The 17,402-nt window shown below is 44.8% G+C and overlaps 1 protein-coding gene across 4 annotated transcripts in view; it reads left to right on the forward strand.

Moving 5' to 3' along the window:
• LOC139367469 (vesicle transport through interaction with t-SNAREs homolog 1A-like) overlaps positions 1-17,402 on the forward strand; it is a 197,753-nt gene that overhangs the window by 110,507 nt on the left and 69,844 nt on the right. For 2 of the 4 annotated variants that reach the window (XM_071105685.1, XM_071105686.1), the window contains 2 exons: positions 8,010-8,080; positions 12,710-12,782. In XM_071105685.1, coding sequence (XP_070961786.1) covers positions 8,010-8,080; positions 12,710-12,775 — 137 coding nt within the window. In that variant the 3' untranslated portion in view covers positions 12,776-12,782. The remainder of the gene's footprint in view (positions 1-8,009; positions 8,081-12,709; positions 12,783-17,402) is intronic. The other 2 variants (XM_071105682.1, XM_071105683.1) reach the window with 1 other exon arrangement.

The following is a 17,402-nucleotide window of genomic DNA, read 5'->3' on the forward strand; positions in this document are numbered from 1 at the left end:
GTGGAGTGTTTTTTTTCTCGTCTCCTTCTTATTGGATAATGAACTGTTAAGAAGTGTTAGATCTTCCTTTGCCATCTTTTGTGAGAGTTTGAGGAAGAGCAGCCTGAGGTATGGTGTTGTACAGATAATTAAAAGGCAAAAAAATCATGTTGCGCGCTTTGATCTGCCTGTCAACTTTCTGATTAGAGACGTGAAAGCCTTTAATCAGGAGTATTGCGATTATTATCGTTCCTAAACTGTTGAAAAAGAAACGGGGGAATGTCAAGTTTCTTCTTCCCCCTCACGTTTTTTCCTTGAGTCCGTTTCCTTAAACTGACAAACTTCTTTGGGGTAAATGGGATATTTTGGGTTTTTCAGGTATATACCTCCCGTTGTGGCTGCCAGGTTTAGGGGTGGTTCATCCTTGTTTCATACGTTTTCATCTTCCATCTTTTCCCTGTGATCTCTTCATCTTTCTATCCAGTTTCAGTATCTCTCCTTTCTACATGGAGACCGTTTGTCAGCGGTGAGAATGTCAGTTGTCTGTACTGTGATAGTCATCTCTATTCTCCATTGCACAAACGATAAGCTTTAATGTATTCCCCACTACGTATTGTAAGTAATACGCTAATAATAATAATTTGTTGTGTCCTTATTTGTCCTATTTCAAATATGTACGAGTGTGTATTATACATGTGTGTGATTAGGATTTTTTTTTTTTTTTTGCATATCCCAGCTCGCCCTGAGACACCCTCGGAGAGTGAGATCACGGCCAGGGTTATCAACAGATAACGGCAGACAATTGGGGTCAAGTGCTTTGCTCAAGGGCACATCGGCAGATTTCTCACCTTGTTGTAAAGCTTTATTATAAAGGCAGCTTTTCTTTCATAGTCTATGGCTTCGTTGTATCCACGCTACCGAGGGCTGAAAGGAGTCTGATGTGTTTATACTGTATGAACCATGGTTGTTTTTATTCCACTACTTCATAAATGTTCTGCGCATTCTGACCACAAGCTGAATCAACACGTACAGATATTTCCGGGAGCAGTGGAAATGGAAAGAATCAGTCGAGTCCATTTGATCCATAGAATTGACCAGCGTTGCTGTGGGGACACTGTAGATGTATGGGGCTGACCAGCCGTCCGTGGAAATTCCCTGTTTTTAATTGAAGGCCCTGTATGGTGTCATTCCCGTGTTACGTCTGTGTGTTGAGGCAATCACAGTGTGGCCCAAAGTCCATTAGTTTTCATTTGGATGGTTCAGTAATTCCAGGCAATTTGCTGACGGAAACCTTCCCCCCCCCCCCCCTCCTCCTTCTACTCCCTTTGCCCTCCACTATTGTGGTTCAGGTTAATTTAGTATTGTTTTGGGGATTTAAACAATAAGACTTTACAGCTGGTGAACAGTTTTTATATATTGGTTCTGTTTTAACTTGATGATTTTAGAAGTTTTGCCTCAAGTAGGCAGAGTGTCATCAGTGCAGTCATGTATTTAAGCAATAAGGCCCGAGGGGGGTGTGGTATATGGCCAATAAGGGCTGTTCTTAAGCATGACGCAATGCGGAGTGCCTGGATACAACCCTTAGCCTTGGTATATTGGCAATACACCACAAACCCCTGAGGTGCCTTATTGCCATTATAAACTGGTTACCAATGTAATTAGAGCAGTACAAAATAAATGCTTTGTCGTACCCGTGTATACTGATATACCACGGCTTTCAGCCAATCCTCATTCATGACTCAAACCACCCAGTTTATAATGACGTTTTTTACACTACAAGTAGGTTATGGGATGCTGAACGTTAAAGTTCCCTTTTTATTTGTAAACTGGTGCATTGTTTTGTGCCTGGGTATCTGAGTGTGTATGTCTGGTCTGAGGCCATGTCTACAGCCGCGTCTGTATGTGTGCTTGTCTGAGTCGTTTCATAAATCTAAAACAACCGGCCTCGCTTCCGAGCCTCATCTATTCTCATTCAGGACGAGTGAGAGGGACCTTACTGTCAAAAGTCAATATGAGAACGGAAGTGTTTGAACTTGAGGCGGCGAGGGAGGGAGGGAGGGAGGGAGGGAGGGAGGCAGGCAGGCAGGCAGGGGAGTTCAATTGGAGAAAAACAGTCTTCATTTTTTTCTCCCACTCCTGTTCTGCCTGAAACAAATGGTTCTATTACCAGCTGGTCCTCCTAGTCGGCCTGGTCATTTATACCCATTAAACCTGCGTCTTATCACCCATAAGACTCCCTTACATCTCTCCATCCGCCAATTGTCCGTAATCAGCCATTTAAAACCACGGCGGAACATTTCCTTTGCGTCTTGGTCCGGTCTAACGGACAGGCGAGGGAGGAGGAGAAGGGGGAAGGGGGGGATGATGAATAGGCTAAGTTGAGTGGCTAATAGAGATCTGTCTTAATCAGAAGTGATTTGTCAGAACAGGAGCTCTGCGGGGTCAGGGCGCAGGCCATGAATAAAACACGGCCCAGCAGAGTGAAGAAAGGCCTCAGAAATACACCCGGACTGACTGCCCACCACGCCGCTGCTCATAGCATCATACACATGCAGACAAAGGCCCACAGCAGGGCTGGTCAGTGCACTGCCTGCTTGGTATTCACCCCTATCTGCTCACATCTATGCAAACTCATGCAAGAAAAGAAAAGCTCTTCCAGCTCAGCTTATCCCGCCACTGCTGTTCAAATAAAATGCTGACTAAACACTATTGGTAATAGTGTTGGGCCAGTAACCGAAATGTCGCTTGTTCGAGTCCTCGAGCCGACAAGGTGAAAAATCTGTCTGTGCCCTTGTGCAAGTGACTTAAATATAAGCACCCACTCGAGTGAGCTGGACTCCCCATTGTACCCACCACACATTCACATGTAAGAGCATCACACTGTAGATTCACCAGATGCTGCATGACCCTCAATGACCTGGTTCTGGCCCTCTTGACTTTGTGAGCCAGGTCAGTCAGTGTGACCAAGACTAGACACATGGCCTGTGGGCTCAGCATAACAAACATCCCTCAGCGTGTACAACGTCCCTCAGCGTGTACAACGTCCCTCAGCGTGTACAACGTCCCTCAGCGTGTACAACTTTGAGTGTAAATAAAATGATCCAGGGGAGTGTGCAAAATAAGAACTTTTCCCCAGGGATTATCCTTCCTTAACCCATAGGAAGTCCCACCCAGTTGACTACTTCAAAATGGTTCTCAATGGCACTGCCCATGCTAAAACAAGCTTTTGGCGCTAGTCCTCTGTCTCTATTGGTGAGATCCAATGCATCTCTTCCAACACTATGTCAAAGAACCAAAAAGAAGGAGGAGGGATGGATGGATTTGGATACTGTTCAATTGAATTTAATCACTATCTGCTTGAGCTAAACTGAGTCAATGCACCATTTGTTCTTATCAGTCAGTTCTGCTAATCTCCCTAAAGAGCATGAGTTAATATATATAAATTCCTGCTCTCCAGTGGGGGTGTGATTTTATTTTTTGTCACATACCGGATAGGTGCAGTGAAATGTGTTTTACAGGGTCAGTCATAGTAGTACAGCACCCCTGGAGCAAATTGGGGTTAAATGCCTTGCTCGATGGAACAATGGAGCATTGAGCGTAGAGGCAAGTTTCAGTGATTCTGAATTTGAAGTGAATTTCATTTAGCTCAGCGTTCAATTCCCCCAGTAAACCATTTTCCATTATTGTGGGAAAAGGTCATGACTTTTCATAAATAGTGGCGGATGATAATAACTCTGCGTAGTAAGTTAGAGTAGCTTGATTTCTCATTGTTTGTTAATTCTCTCTGATCCAATCCCTCTACATTTTACAATTCTCACTCGTTGTCAGAAACTATGACGTGTTGACACAGTGCCGTCTGTAGTGTAACGGACCGTTCCGGAACATAAAGCCTGGCGATGAGCTGTCAAAACATCACAAACTGTTACAGGTAAAAGTATCTATTTCAATGTGAGATTCTGTCCATGATGATGAACTGTGTGATCAGACATACTTGAAGTGTATTTGCGTGTTGATTGTAGCTTAAATACAGCCTACGTTGAGATGGATTTGGGGGGAATCTTTCCTTTCTTCCTGTGTTCAGGAAGGAATATCATCAGGGGAGGAGACGTTATTAGAAAAGCATTCTTTCATCCTCCTCCACAGTAGCCGATAGTTAAAATGTAGCCGACAGTTCTCAACGATAGCTCCCCTTTCCAGGTAACAGATTTGGCAATTCCTCAACATTTCCCTTACTCTCTGAACAGCCAGATCACCGTGATATACAAGTCAGGATTCTACGTCCTTCCATCTACGAGGACATCGGGAGATGACGTGGATACTGGCCATTAGGGGTAACAGTGAGCGCTGTTCCCTTCAAGAGGTTTCTGTTTTGTAAGCATCTGCCTCTGATTCCAAAGGTTGCAAGTTCAAATCCAGCAATACAAGATGTTTTTGAGATTTGAGTTTTGAGCCTATCCCAAACCTTAGCCCTTACCTTATCCATTCAGAGTTAATGCCTAACCTTAATAAACACTTTGAAATTTGAAGTTTGAGAAACATGAATGAACGCCTAATTCTGAGGCGAGACTGAGCGCTTGTTGCTTTGAAAGTGACTGTGGTAAAGGGAGAGAGGCCGACGCTGTCGATGGAAATCCAAATGTACCGTAAAGAGCTCCAAGTGGCTGTGTTTGAGTGATCGAGAAGTAAAGATGGAAAGATACAGAGGGAGAGGAAGATGGAGGAGCTGGGTAGAGGGTGAGCCCCCCCTCCCCCTTGTGGGGTGGCGCTGTGTGTGTACACAGCTAATGGTCCAGTGGGGAAGGGACAGGACTGTGTGTGGTGAGGTGAGGGAATTCTTAATGGCAACATCCATTTGTGGTTACACAGCTAAGGGACGTGCTTCTATTTGAACTTGTGGTCTTGGCCCTGGCTGCCGAAACCAGAGTCTTTAATGTGTTCTACAGACTGTCGGCTCTTCATAACGGGATTGCGTTTACAGCTATGACATTCAATTACAACTTACCTATGTAGGGGAGACGCTGTCTGCACCGTTGTTGGCGTAGTGGTTATGCACTTCATCAGTAGCGGTAGTAAGTTGAAGGATTAGTAGCTGTGTTTAGCAGCCATAGAAATGGCACCTAAATCAGTTGTGGTGGCTGTGGTACATGTAGCCTAGCTAGCTGATGAGAATGTTGTTAAAAGTGGAACCGGGTCATGTTTAACATTCATGGAAATGTATATAATGTAGCCTTCATCCTCATTTTCTCATTGGCTGCCTTTGTCCGCCTAAATAGACATACCCAAAGTAACTGCTATTCATGTGTAATTACATGACTCTGACATGCCTAAACTTGGTATATTTGGAAGGAAGACATCTGGGAGATGATGAGGAAATGATCAGAAGACAGATAGGAGTGACAGTTCAGAATACACAAGCTCCTCAAGCACACACAAATAACCTTTTTCTTTTTTTAAGTAATCTTTGACCTGCTAAGTGAATTATTGGTTCCCAGAGCTGACAACACGTCAGATGGCTTTCACAACATGTGAACAATATCAACAACAAAAAATGGGATTGATAGACCTAACAACTAGAAATGGCCAGTTGTTTTAGTAAGTGTGGTCATGGGACATCTACAAGTGTCATTTCAACCTCTCCAAAGTGTCCAAATGTGGTAATTGTACTGTTTTTGCACACTGGATGTACCTAAAAGTGACTGTTCACTATAAAAACTACATTTCTACAACACCAACCTCTCTGAAACATTGTGGTGGTGTCAGGGGACAGGGGATATCCAAGTATTTATCATATTTTTCATGCGCAAATATATAGTCACTTGGTGGACATTCAATGTTAACAGCCTAGATTTGTTCCTACCAACCTAAGTATTAATTTCACCCCCCTCCCCCCCATGTAGCTCAAACACAGACCAAATTGAAGCTTACCTTGTAAGATATTTGAAAACATGTAGAATACCATAGCAGCCTTAGTTCAACACCTAGCGACCAAATCAAGAGATGCTCCTCTTGTGTAGGATTAAAGAGGCATCGCGCAGCCATAATTCGAGCGGACATTTTTCAGTACAACTTTCACTTTTTGAAAAGTGAAGTGCATCTGTTAACCATTTTAAATTGTGAATGGCCTTGAACGTAGGCCTATATTCTCCAGACCGAGGTCCTGTACACTACATTCGCACCTCTGCCCCTGTCAATACAGTAGGATATCATTGTGCCCTATTCTTCCGCAACGCTCTCATCCATCTTCTCAGTCTGAGTGTGTGCTTTTCCAATAACGCGCTCTCTGTCTTCATCCACGCCAACGACGATGTGGCTTGACTTGTGTAGCACTTGTCACCCTCATCTGTCTTAAGCCCCATCCCGGACAGAGACGGATGGCGGCGCCTAGTTGTCTTTACAGAAGACTTCCTGCCACAGCTCCGTTCCCCGTTCCCTTGTTCTTTTGGAGGGGACTGGGAGGCGTGTATTACTATGGTTACTAATACCTGCATTCAGCCTTTTAATCGACCCTATTTGTCACATGTGACTGTTTGTTTAATCTGTGTATCCTTCAACCTGTCTCGTCCCTGATCTAGAAATGAATGAAGGCAGAAAGAGGTGCGTTGTGCGCCCGTTGAGGGGAATGGAAGGGAGAGGAAAGGGAGTACAAGCGTCGACAGCCCCCCGTCCCCTTCTCTCTTCCTCCTCTCTGCGATCTCTTTTTCCTCTCTTGTCTAGCTGCCAGATGTAGCCCATTTTTCTGCGGCGTTCCCCCAAAACAAGCAGAGCGGCACGTGGGCTCTTTGGAGTGCCGCACCTGTGTAGTGTAATCTAGTCAGGAGTGCGTTGTTTACGCCGGATTGTTTGGTGCGTTTGAAAGCCGTCTTTGATCCGGGCTACAACAAAAAAAATCTCCCTCCCTCATTTCTAACCCTAATGCAGTATCTGCTTACTGTTGATGACAGTGGTGGGATCTTAGGAGGGGGGGGGGGGGGGGGGTTCTCTCCGTCTAACCCAAGGGACCAGGAAATGACAGTGACCACTGACGAGCTTGTCAGACGCCTTGTTGGCGACGTTTTAGAAGTGTGCGTTTAAAGTGCTTACATCCACAACGGACGAGCAGCATTTATTAAGAGTGGTTTTATGGATATTGCATCAGCTGATTGGATTCCAGTAGCAGGATGTTGCGTGCAGCCTGGGATATTGTTGTGAGATACTCGAGTTGTGATATACTGTAAGTGATAGAAAAGTGGTGAGACCTTGAACATCTTGTCCGTTCATCTGAGCATATCCTGACTGAGACCTTTAGAAGTTGAAGATTCAATTAAGCCATCATGAAAGCAGTTGTTAGCATTTTAATATGAAGATCTTTACCTATGTTAACTATTTCAAATAGAATAGAATTTCATATAGTTCTGTTTTATTCTGAGTGTATCTATTATAAGATTGTGCCTCGAAATGAGGATCAGTTGCTAGTGGTGTTCAAGTTAATGGTGCTGTCGGCACAGCTGATCCAGGCTCTGAGCTAGGCTCAGTAAGGCTTAACTAAGCCCGGCATGGGTTTGGTACAATGTTCCCTAATGTTGGGAAGTTAGTGGACTGGTTGATCTGAACTCGACAGAGCTTGGCTGAAGGAGGCCGTTGACGGTCAGGTTTTAGCTTCTCAAGCTGGTGATCAGCAGGGTAGTGTGTCCGTCTAGCATTTCGTGCTGTAGCTCAAGGAGGAGTACCATGCGCAAAGCAGCATAGCTAGCCGTCTGCTGGCGAACACACACACACACACACACACACACACACACACACACACACACACACACACCTCAATGTCTATTCTATATAGCTGCGGGCTAGACTATTTGGCAACAGTAGCAGAGCATGGACTTAAGTCACTGGTTCAATTTCGGGATTTAGTGCTGTCATGTCCTTAAGTGACACACTTACCTTGAACTTCTGTCAGTGAATGTTCAGTGAGGAATGAAAGGGAAGACCGGTGCAACCCATGCACAGCGTATTCATGCAAACATAACTGTGTTTCTCCTCTCCTTGTTCTTCAGAACAAGTTGGCCAAGAGATCCTGGCTAACCTACACACCGACCGCGAGAAGATCCAGAGATCCAGAGATCGGGTGAGTACACGTGCACGCGCGCACACACATGCAGTGCACGCACACACATGCAGTGCACAGGCACTGGACATGAACCTCTAATTAGCGTGTAAAGGCCCGTGCTTGAAGGACAGTGAGAATGAAGGCCAGAACAAAGAGCTGAGGACAACAAGGCATTGTAGTTGGTTAGGGACATGGTCAACATCCAGTGCTGTACTCATGAAAGCATTGTGAGTCCCATGCAATGTCGTCATGTGTGATGTAAGACTGTTTAAGCAAACACACACGGGTGCACACACATGCACGAACGGACACACACACACTGACTGAGTATTAGGCCTTGTGACTCTCTTTACCTCTCTCTTTCTACACTGAACAAAAATATATATGCAACATTAAACAATTTCAAGATTTTACTTAGTGACAGTTCATATACGGAAATCAGTAAATTTAAATAAATAAATTGGGACCTCCCATGACTGGGAATATAGATACCTTTTTTTTTTTAAGTAGGGGCGTTCGTCAGAAAACCAGTCAGTATCTAGTGGGACCAGCATTTGCCTCGTTCAGCATGACACATCTCCTTTGCGTAGAGTTGATCATGGCCTGTGGGATGTTGTCCCACTCCTCTTTAATGGCTGTGTGAAGTTGCTGGATATTGGCGGGAACTGGAACACGCTGTCGTACAAGTAAATCCAGAGCATCCCACACATGCTCAATGGGTGACAGGTCTGGTATGCAGGCCATGGAAGAGCAGGGAAAATCTCAGCTTCCAGGAATTGTGTACAGATCCTTGAGACATGGGGCCCTGCATTACCATGCTGAAACATGAGGTGATGGTGGCAGATGAATGGCTCGGGAATGGGCCTCAGGATCTCGTCAAGGTATCTGCCCGGTACAGTTGATAAAGGGATTCATCCGTAAAGAGGACACTTCTCCAGCATCCCAGTGGCCGTCGAAGATGAGCATTTGCCCACTGAAGTTGGTTATGATGCCGAACTGCAGTCAGGTCAAGACCCTGGTGAGGACGACGAGCACGCAGATGAGCATCCCTGAGATGGTTTCTGACAGTTTGTGCAGAAATTAATCATTTGTGCAAACCCAGAGTTTCATCAGCTGTCCGGGTGGCTGGTCCTGCAGGTGAACAAACAAACGTGTGCGCGTGGACCATTTCTGGGATCTTTTATTTCAGCTGTTGAAACATGGGACCAACACTTTACGTTTATGTTTTTGTTCAGTATATTGCTCTCTATCACTTCTCTTCCTATCACTCTCAATTTTAGAGCATTAGACTGTGGCCCTCTGTCTCCCCCACCATCTCCCCCTCTCACTCTCACCCTCCTTCTCTGTCTGTCCCTCCCTATGTAATCTTCCTCACCTCCACCCTTCCTCCCTTAGACAGACAGGTAGAGTAGACAGAGCTCCAGCACGGTGAGGGGCCCCGCTCTGACGGCCCATCCACGGAGAATGCTAAAAGATCACAAAATGGCAGTGGGCCTCGCAGGCGATTTCAAAGGAAATCCAACATTTCCTTTCAAAAGGTCTGCCTGCCGTCTAAGGAGAATAGTCTCTTTTTCTCTCTCTCGCTCTCTCGTTTTTTTCCCCCATGAACCCTCACAGGCCCTCCTCTTCCTTTTAAAGACATTTTGTGGGTCAAAAAGCAGTATGGGGAGCGGGGGAAAGAGAAGAAAGACAAGATGTGAAGACACAGGATGGAAGCGTCGGTAAACGTCGTCCTTGCATGGAAGAGACAAAGGATTAATGGGTTTGGGGGGGGGCATTGTTTAAGCATAAATACCCAGACACACTTGCGTTCACAGTGAGTGGCACACACACAATAGTTTCACTCACTCACTAATCACACGCATGCACTCAGCATGGCTTTCCCTTAGTCAAATCAGGTGTTAAAGGTTTTGTTGTGTTTTTTTCGTTTCTGGTATAAGTGGAAGTCGACAGCAGACACTTGAACTTGTTTTTTTTAACTTCAATCACTGAGCACTGTCACCAATCCTCACAGTAAATTAATTCCTTAAATACTTAATTAGAATAGATTGTTTGCCTTATTGCCTCATCAATCTCAGGCTATATCTTATAAATGGGCCCTTTTGATATATGAGAGCGAGAGAGAGAGAATATGAATGAATGTATGTGTATTTTGGGCGAAAGTTGGAAGTCTCTGGGCAGCGATCCATCCATGGGGTTTGAGAGAGACCTCAGGCGGCTGTATGGCTGGTGTTAGTGCCAGCTGCCAAAACCACATCTGAGCCAGCTCAGCTTGCCATCCATCCACGTTCATCAACACAGCCTGCCAGAACAACCCTCACATGGAGAGAGGGAAAGAGATAAGGAGATTGAGATGAGCGAGAGGGAAGGAAGGAGTGAGAAAGTGTGAAAAGAAAATATGAAGACAACAGAGGCAAAAGGGTAAATAAATGTCAGGGTGAAGGGTCAGAGTGTGGAACATAGTAAGAGTTAAATAGATAAAGAGCTGGTGATATTTGGAGTTTGTAGGAAAGGCAAAGCCAAAGGTGCAGGGGAAGAGGAATGGAGAGAGGGAAGGTCAGAGAAAGCCCCCCCCCCCCCTCTGTCTCTGAATAGTCTCTTACACAGCGAAGGCCCCCCCCCATCACAAATGTGACTACAGCTAGAATTTTGTGGCTTCTCATTCGTCACGGTGTCAGCATTTTACTCCACACACAGGTGTAGTCGCAGCACAAAGTTTTCTGCAGACCACTTGTCTCTTTCATTCTACAGGCCTTCTCTCATTTGCTGTGTTCGTCTCTTTCCAGAATATTTTTCTCTGTCTGCACGTCAGCAGTCAAGTTTTCAAGATATAGGACTTTCAGAAAGCAACTAGCCACATTTTGTATCATCATGATGTGGCAAGTTACAATGAGCTTTTTGAAGTCTTCTATCCTGAACTTGACTGCTGCCAAGCAAATCATTTTGGGACTGTATCAACAGTGGACGAATGAGGAAAAAAATATATATATATATTTGGTGTGGATCATTCCTTTAATCTCTTATGTTCTTTCTTATACCCTGACTACACCTCTCATGTCGCGTGCGCGAGCGTTGCAAAATAAATGTAGAAATCTATATTATTCAATTATTGCACCCACACTGCTCGGGCGCGCCAGCGTTGCCAAAGGCTAAAATAGAAGTCAGTTCTATTTGTGAAGCAGATCGCGCTGCAAGTCCTGCCTCTCTCATCTGCTCATTGGTTTATAGAAGCAGGTACCCACGTGCCATCTTATTGGTTATACCAACGTGGGTGACTGAAAGACGAATGAGGTCGGTTGCGGTACACGGAACCCAAACCGGCTGCGAGCGTGCGCCATCGTGCATAAATGTATTTTGTCTCACCACACCAAACGCGATCACGACACGCAGGTTAAAATATCAAAGCAACAGCAAGCTAGCTAAATAGGACAAATTAGCTAGCAAGTGCAAGCTAGCTAGCTAAATTGCCATAAAAGTTTAATGCTTTTCGACCTGTCCCCAAATTAATGTAATTGGTTCAGAGTTTGTTTTGATATTTTGACCTGCGTGTCGTGATCGCGTGTGGTGTGACAAAATACATTTATGCACGATGGCACACGCTCGCAGCCGGTTTGGGTTCCGTGTACCGCCACCGACCTCATTCGTCTTTCAGTCACCCACGTTGGTTTAACCAATAAGAAGATGGCACGTGGGTACCTGCTTCTATAAACCAGCGTGTTAGAGAGATAGTTTCTCTCCGTCTCACTCCCTTCTCAGTTACAACTGAGCTGTGTTATACTAGGAACACCACCCCGTTCACGAAAATGCATCGCTCCTACAGAAAGTGAGTCACGTGGCCTTAGCTTGCTATATAACGCAGGCAGACCGGCACCCAGTTACTGTTTGATAGAACATTTGAATGGGTAAAACAGGTGGCCTATTAGATTGAGTGTGGTATGATCGTTGATGCCAGGCATGCTGGATCCAGTATCTTAGAAACAGGCGTCCTCCTGAGCTTTTCACCCACGACAGGGTTTCCAGAGAATGGCGCGACAAACAAAAAAAACATCCAGTCAGCGGCAGTCCTGTGGGTGAAAACCGCTCGTTGATAAGAAAGGTTGAAGGAGAACGGCAAGGATCGTGCAAGTTAACAGGTGGGCCACAAAAAGACAAATGGCGGCGCAGGACAACAGTGGCGTGCAGAACGGCATCTCGGCAGGCATAAATCCTTGATCCTTGTAATGGCTGGGCTATTGCAGCAGACGACCACACCGGGTTCCACTCTTATCAGCTAGAAACAAGAAGAAGTGACTCCAGTGGGCACGCGATCAACACTGGGCAATTGAGGAGTGGAAAAACATTGCCTGGTCTGATGAATCCCGGTTCCTGTTGCATCGTGCTGATGGCAGGGTCAGGATTTGGTGTAAGCTGCATTAGTCCACGGACCCATCCTGCCTGGTGTGAACAGTACAGACTGGTGGTGTACCGGTGTCCAAGAAACTGCTTGATGTTTGCATGGACCAACATCCCTTTTAGAATCCATGCCCTGAAGAATTCAGGCTGTTCTGGAGGAAAAGGGGAGCCCGACCCAGTACTAGATGTGAGTGTATATGGACTGTATATGTCTATATGTGTTACACCTGTCCTTTCTCCTCCCCTTGCTTCTAGCTGAGAGAGACAGACGCCAACCTGGGCAAGAGCTCCCGCATCCTAACCGGCATGCTGAGAAGGTAAGAGGCAGGTAGGGACCATGATTCTACTGCACGTCTCTGTAGATGTCTTCAACTGTGTCATCAACCACATTTACATCCACTCATTTAAACACAAACACACTGTAGAAAGGCCTAGAACGGCAGTCATACAGTATACACAGATGGTAAATACATGTGTTATGAGCACATACATAAACCCTGTCACTCATGCATACTCAAACCCACAATATATTATTTATCCCATATAGTATACTGTGCTGTTCTTCATCCCACTTTGTGAGTGGGATAATATTGTGTTTTGAGACCGTTGTCTTATGAACATGCATTATGCCCCATACGTTGTAATCAGTGGGGGAAGGGGAGGACCGTCCTACTCAGTGAAAAAAAAAAAGACACGTTTTGCAAGGAAGGTCTACATTAGCCTCAACAGCACTCTGTGGCAACACCATGGTGTAGCCGGAGGACAGATATTTTCCATCCTCTGGGTACATTTACTTCAACACAAATCCTAGAAGGCTCATGGTTCTCATCCCCTTCCATAGATTTTCACGACTTCCGGAGGACATCCCTCCAACCTATCAGAGCTCCTGCAGCATGAACTGACATGTTGTCAGAAATTGAATATAGTACCGAAAGCATAAACTACAGTTACCTAGCACTGCACTGCATAAAATGTGATGAGTAGTTGACTCGAAAGTCAATAGTTGGACAGCAGAGAGAGAGAGATTTTGTTGATTTCTTTTCACTTACTTAGCTATCTAATGCAGCTAGCTAATTTAGCCTACAAAAAAATATGTTCAAACATGGAGGAATGCTATTTATGTTAGCTAGCTAGCTTAGGGTATCCAAAAGTGGAACTCTTCCAAGTCACTCTTCCAGGTAAGCTTTCGGTTCTATAAATGTATTTCCATCAGTGCCAGCCGGTGTAACTGCTTAACTGCTTGCTGTTGTGTGATTTGTAGCTGGTTTACTAACACGTTAGTTCTAGTAATTATGTTGACTATGACTATAGCTAATATGGTGACAACGATGTAGGCCTTGTGTAGTGGTTGTGGTATGAAGGTTTGGCTTGGGAAGGTTTTTTTTGCCTCGTCACAGACAGCTATTGTGTTGCACACTGAAGTCCACAAGCGAAGGGAAAAGGTGAGAGAAGGAGAGTGCGTAGATGTGAGAAGAAATTACCGTATACAACAAGCAAAGTTATGATGCTGTTTGTATGTAGCTACTATGAAAGTGAACTGTGTGTGCGGGAGATCAGCAGTGTATTCATTCCGCCGATTCTAGAAACATTTCTTAAATAGAAGCAAACGGAACTAAACGGGGATAAACCTACCTGAATTTCTCCAGTAGAAACTTTAGTTTGCAACTATTTGGACTAATGATTATACCCTAGATCAACTAGATGCAGACGAGTGTGCAAGGTGGTATTGAATGTGTCTGTCTGTCACCTTGATTACTCAAATTTGTCTCTCGACCTGTGCACCTACGTTGTAAACTTTCATTCATAGGCTAGGTTGTAGCAACCTCATGATGGGTATAGGGAAAATTTGAGTGTCATGTAGTAGCCTAAACCTATTGCTGTTACATTGAACTGGTTGAATGGAATATGAATGACAGTCATCCAATATGCTGTAATAGAAGTAAGGCCATGCTCATTAAAACAATTATCGGCCTCCCTAATCTTAAACAGCACTGACCACCACTGATTGTAATGCAGATTACTGTTTTCTGTTTGCTTTAGTCCATCAATATAATGCAGAATAAGATGAAAGCTGTCCAACAACCAGTACTTGATGTGTTTAGACGAACAAGAAAAACACAAGCTATACACTCCCATTTTAACAATTTTCCGGCGATTTTCACAAACACACCACCACTCATAGACATCTCTCTCTCTCTCTTCTTCTTCTTTCTTTCTTTCTTTCTTTCTTTCTTTCTTTCTTTCTCTCCTTTCTCCTTTCTCTCTCTCTCTCTCCCACTCACTCATACACACACAGATTAATGTGTTGTCACATCACCATTTCATAAAGTGCCTCTGTGCCTACCCCTGAACCGTGACGCCACGGTTTTGTTTATTTTTTTTATTGCCCAGTATGGTTTTTGATTAAGAGTAATATGTAAATGACACCAGCTAAATGTAAAATCCTGGGGCTAGGAAGGAAGTGCCAATTGAAATAGATGCTTCAGTGCCTGTAGACAATCAGGGGCAGGCGGGGCAGCGTGGCAGCAGGAGCCCAGGCAGGGCTGTGATGCCGACTGTAACCAATATTTCTGCATATGTCTCCATTTTGTCAAGTCTGATTAGAGGAGGCCTAGGCTCGCCTGGTGTCACCCAGAGCTGTCCAGAAATCATTCATCATCCAGCTCCCCCTCCCTTGTTCTCTCCTGCCTTCCCTCATCCCCCTGCCGCCACCAGCCGAGCGCTAAAGTAAATAACACACACTTATTTCAATATTATCATATTCATATTAAAGTTCAGCTGTCACCTAATGGGAAGACTTAATCAAACGTAGAATTTAAGAGCGGTAGCGCCTGCCTAGTGTGGCTCAGGCACGCCGCGTCTCAGGTTTCTCTGGTTAGTCCCGACTCAAATCAGGATTTATGAGGGCCATTCTAAAGCGCGGTGGCCTCTAGCCTCTTCCCAACCGATGCCTTGCTTTCTGCTTCATGGGGCTTCGCGTTTGTCTTTTAGCAAATACCACATATTTTTTAAGCTTGTTTTTTTTTATGCGTTTGAATAAAATAGTGTTTGGTTGTACGATTTTGTTGACTATTTTCATCTCTATAAGTCATTTATAACCAGAAAATGGGACAAACAAAGGTGCCTCGTGGCGTAGTTTTGATATTTCCTCAGTCGTTTCATTAGATTTCACACATTTGATACCTTTTATTCGTTATCATGGAAATTGTTGTGCTGTTTGGGGGGGTTGGTGACTTTCTGCTTAGGCTGCTTTTTGTGTTCTAAGCTTACCAGGAGTCTGTGAAAGAGTTCTAGTGTTATGTAAATGAGGCCAGTAGGTGAACCTCTACCACTACACTATGCAACTTCAGTTGTGCTTAATAAATTGCCTTATGGTACTCATTTGCTACTCCCCTTTTCAACTTTTTTCATTTTTTCCAGTACAGCAATTCTCTTCCCCTGAACTGTTAGAGGGTGACCGACCCTTGTATTGACTATTTAATACTCTGAATGCAATAGGTATAACATAGTTCTGTCAAGACTGCAAGTGGTTGGATATATATTTTTTTTAAGGTGTGAAAAAGAAAGAGGGAGGAAAAATAACACTGGAATTAAGACGCCATTGGTCTTGTCACTTCGCCTTCTGTTTTTTTCCTTGTTGACCCTGAGGAGAGGGGAGCCACTCATTAGTCGATCAGTGCCTGAAACCCTGCTGCTATAGTAGGTCCCCAAGACTGTAGTTAAATAAACACTGTCCGACGCTACTCCTCTACAGCATTACATGGCCTGCCATGCCGTAGGCCCTCTATTACTTAGCCTAGTGTCGGCTGGTGGAGGGCTTCTTCCTCTTCACACTATTACATTATGAATCTAATCATCTGAAGTCCTGAGGGTTTTAATTGTATTGTCATGGTCATGGTGATCTCATTAACTCTTCATGCTAATGTCTGTTAAAGGAAATCATAATATTATTCAAAAGTTATCATCTCAATTGATACTCATCGGGAGTGAAGCGGTATGAAATTGATAATGCACAATTATAACATTTCCCTTTATTAACGGCCACTTGTGATAATGTGCTGCTGTTCTTTCCAATGACGAGCTGGAAGGGGATCTGCAAATGTTGCATTAAGTGGTGTTCAGGAATAGTAAATACGTGATTGAGTCATCAACCCATATCAATCAATAATATCAATCTATTATTTTCTCAACCTGCTGCATCACATCAATTCATTAAGAGGAAATTGCACACTGCCTATTATCTCAATTATATGTTGTCCAATGGAAACCATGCTAATGTAGCTGACATAATGTGCAAGCTCGACCTTCCCAAGCTTGACCTTGGGAAGAGTAATGCTGACAGTAAGACGTGCAGTAGGAAGTGGTGTCTCTGTGTGATTTGAAGTCTTTATTGGTGCACTGTCCTGTGAAGGGTGTAAGGTGGGCTGGTGGGGGAAGCAATGCCTGATTAGAGGAGCCGCAGGCTCCAGCTCTATCCTCAGTTACCTCAGTACCATGGTGCCCTGACATACAGCCCTCACACTATGGACACAAAATGGCTCCCATTACTTTGCCCAACAGAGGTGGACTTTCTGTGGCGGGAACGGAGGCGACTCCTGCTGCTACTGCAATCATGCCCAGCATCTCCTCCCAGCCACTGCACACAGCAGAGCAGAGCAACCGGAGAGTTAAGATGCAGCTCCAGACCCAGTTATGACCCAGTTATGACCACTGGGGTTCTGGAGGGTCCTGGGAAGGTGGGGGTGGGTGGGGGGCAGTGTGAGGCCAAGGGGGTGGGGTGTGGGTAGGAGGGGGTTGGTCTTTTCACTAGCGGCTGATCGTGCATGCAGGTGGTCGAGTCAGTCGCCAGTCAGATCAAAAAGTCAAACCCCTGGGTAGACCTCCCTTTGAAATGGGAATGGGGCCGAGATATCAGACAGAAAACATAAGCATGCCCCGACCGCAGAAG

This window comes from Oncorhynchus clarkii, chromosome 16 (assembly GCF_045791955.1).
Source record: "Oncorhynchus clarkii lewisi isolate Uvic-CL-2024 chromosome 16, UVic_Ocla_1.0, whole genome shotgun sequence".
NCBI classification, from domain to species: domain Eukaryota; kingdom Metazoa; phylum Chordata; class Actinopteri; order Salmoniformes; family Salmonidae; genus Oncorhynchus; species Oncorhynchus clarkii.